Source organism: Propithecus coquereli, unplaced genomic scaffold (genome assembly GCF_000956105.1).
Source record: "Propithecus coquereli isolate 6110/MARCELLA unplaced genomic scaffold, Pcoq_1.0 Scaffold65, whole genome shotgun sequence".
Classification (NCBI taxonomy): Eukaryota; Metazoa; Chordata; class Mammalia; order Primates; family Indriidae; genus Propithecus; species Propithecus coquereli.
Genome location: NW_012152507.1, coordinates 2,087,602 through 2,090,070, shown reverse-complemented (window position 1 = coordinate 2,090,070; position 2,469 = coordinate 2,087,602). Strand labels below are relative to the sequence as shown.

At 36.8% G+C, this 2,469-nt stretch overlaps 1 protein-coding gene across 1 annotated transcript in view; it reads left to right on the top strand.

Moving 5' to 3' along the window:
* PRMT9 (protein arginine methyltransferase 9) overlaps positions 1-2,469 on the top strand; it is a 57,502-nt gene that overhangs the window by 35,721 nt on the left and 19,312 nt on the right. Inside the window, exons 6-7 of the mRNA XM_012660011.1 lie at positions 626-702; positions 1,000-1,717. Coding sequence (XP_012515465.1) covers positions 626-702; positions 1,000-1,717 — 795 coding nt within the window. The remainder of the gene's footprint in view (positions 1-625; positions 703-999; positions 1,718-2,469) is intronic.

Below are 2,469 nucleotides of genomic sequence, written 5' to 3'. Positions count from 1 at the left end.
AAAAAAAAAAAAAAAAGAATCTAATTTGGCCAAGTCATAAAGTCATGGAAATCAGTATGGTGTTGTGGCTATTAAGATATTTTTGGGGTCAGTCAGGTAGATTTGGATTCAGATCTTGGCTCTGTTACTGACTCCCTCCTGGCCATCCTTGCCGGTTATTTCTCAGGGCTTTTGTTGTGTCGTATATAAAAACAGGATGATACTGTCTGTCTTGCAGAGTACTGTTACAGGGATTACTAGAGGTAATGGGTATAAAATGCCTGCCACAGTGACTGGTACTTAGTAAATGGCATTTTTAAATTTGTATTTGTTCTAATTCTCTTATGCCTGTAGTAACTTAGACAGATGGTCTTTTGTTTTTTAATCCTTCTTTGGGAAAGGACATTTTACGTGTTTAAACACAAGAATAACAACTTACATTTTCAACTGGTTCTCGCCCTTCCTTATACTTTCAAATTTCTAAACATGCAAGTGTCTGAATACTTACAGTTAAGAAATATTACTGGTATGAGTCTGTTTAATGCTTCCTTGTTCTTTTGGAAATTTATCTTAGAGAAAAGAATGTCCCTTCAAGCTAAAGTGAGGTTTGGTATTGATCCCTGAATTTCATCTTTGTTAATGTTAGCTTCATTACCAAAGATGATAGAGTTCCCTGGAGCCCTCCACTCACCCCCAAATTTGGGGACGTGGTGGTGGTACCTAGTGAATGAAATAAAAACACTATAATATTGATAGACTTCAGGTTCGGTAATGGAGCTCTCAGATGTCTCCATTATGCTGTGAGTTAATTGAATCTTTAAACTTCAGTTTTTCCCTAAGTAAAGCTGATTGGATTTTCCTAGCTTTTTGTATATTAAATGAATAGATGTGATCCTTCCCGTAGTGATTTAAAGAATGGGGGATTAGATGGAAAGATGGAGATGTTTGTGTGATCTTCAGGCTTACAAGTACTCCATGTTAATCAGTTATAATTTTTTCCTTTCTTGTTGTTTAACGAAGACTACTGGATAAAGCCTGGAGACCATGTGATGATGGAAGTGTCTTGTCAAGACTGTTACTTAAGAATCCAGAGTATTAGTGTCTTGGGTTTGGAATGTGAAATGGATGTTGGAAAAAGTTTTACCAAGAATAAAGACTTGCTATCATTAGGAAATGAGGCTGAACTCTGTAGTGCCCTGGCTAATCTTCAGACCAGTAAACCAGATGCTATAGAGCAGACCTGTGTATTGGAGTCTACGGAAATTGCTTTGCTTAATAACATCCCATATCATGAAGGCTTTAAAATGGCAATGAGGAAAGTTTTGTCTTCACTGACCCCAGAGAAACTGTGTCAGGCCATGGATACGCACTGTCAGAATAATGAGATGGGCTCTGGTACAGGTCAGAATAATACCGCACAGAGCACCCCCGAACCTTTCTACGTGTTAGATGTGTCTGAAGGCTTCTCTATTCTGCCTATCATTGCTGGCACACTTGGGCAGGTTAAACCATATAGTTCAGTAGAAAAAGACCAGCATCGTATTGCTCTGGACCTCATATCTGAAGCCAATCACTTTCCTAAAGAAACACTTGAGTTTTGGCTGAGACATGTGGAGGATGAATCTGCTGTGTTGCAAAGGCCAAAATCCGACAAGTTATGGAGCATAATTATATTGGATGTTATTGAGCCATCTGGGCTCATTCAGCAGGAAATAATGGAAAAAGCCGCAATATCCAGGTAAAACAGAAGATAACTTTGGGGTTTTTTTGAGGTCAAATTTCATGTCAACTCCTTTAGTTCTTTAGTCACATAACCATAAAAACGAGTCAAGATCATTGTATGTTCTTCAAGCATTGCTTTTCAGGATCTGTGACTTCTTCATTCCTTTCTCTTTGTATGCATGCTATTATCGATTTTTTCCCCCTAAAGGAATCTCTATACTTAAGTGTGAAGAAGAGAACCTGCTTTGGGATTGGACTGCTTATATATAATATAGGGAATTAGGTGGGGCTCTGGGGCTCTATAAAAACAGATAAAACATTCCGGGAAAAAAAGGAAAAGTTAAATTTCATCTTTATGTGTAAGAAACATATAAGAAACACCTCTAAGAAACGTATAGTACACATTTGATAGCCTATTGGGAGAGCAAACTGCTTCTTAGGAATAAATCCTAGTCCTCTTGGGTCTTAAAATCTTTATTTTATAATATAGTTCTCTCCCTAAAAGTATTTCTTTTTCAGTGTAGGTTGCTTGAGGTAAACTTGGCCTTAATATTTAATATTGGAAAGCAAATTCAGTTAAGTTACAAAGTCCTTTAGTTGCTGCTCAAATCTGAGAAGAAGGTAGGATGTAACATTTGGTTACCCAGATTTAGGAAAAATGAATGTTACAGAATTTAAATTTTATTATATAGGAACAGAGGTAGTATAGGAACAGTGGATAACAATATTTATCCATTGAAGATAAATATTTGACAAAACCAGGAAAAA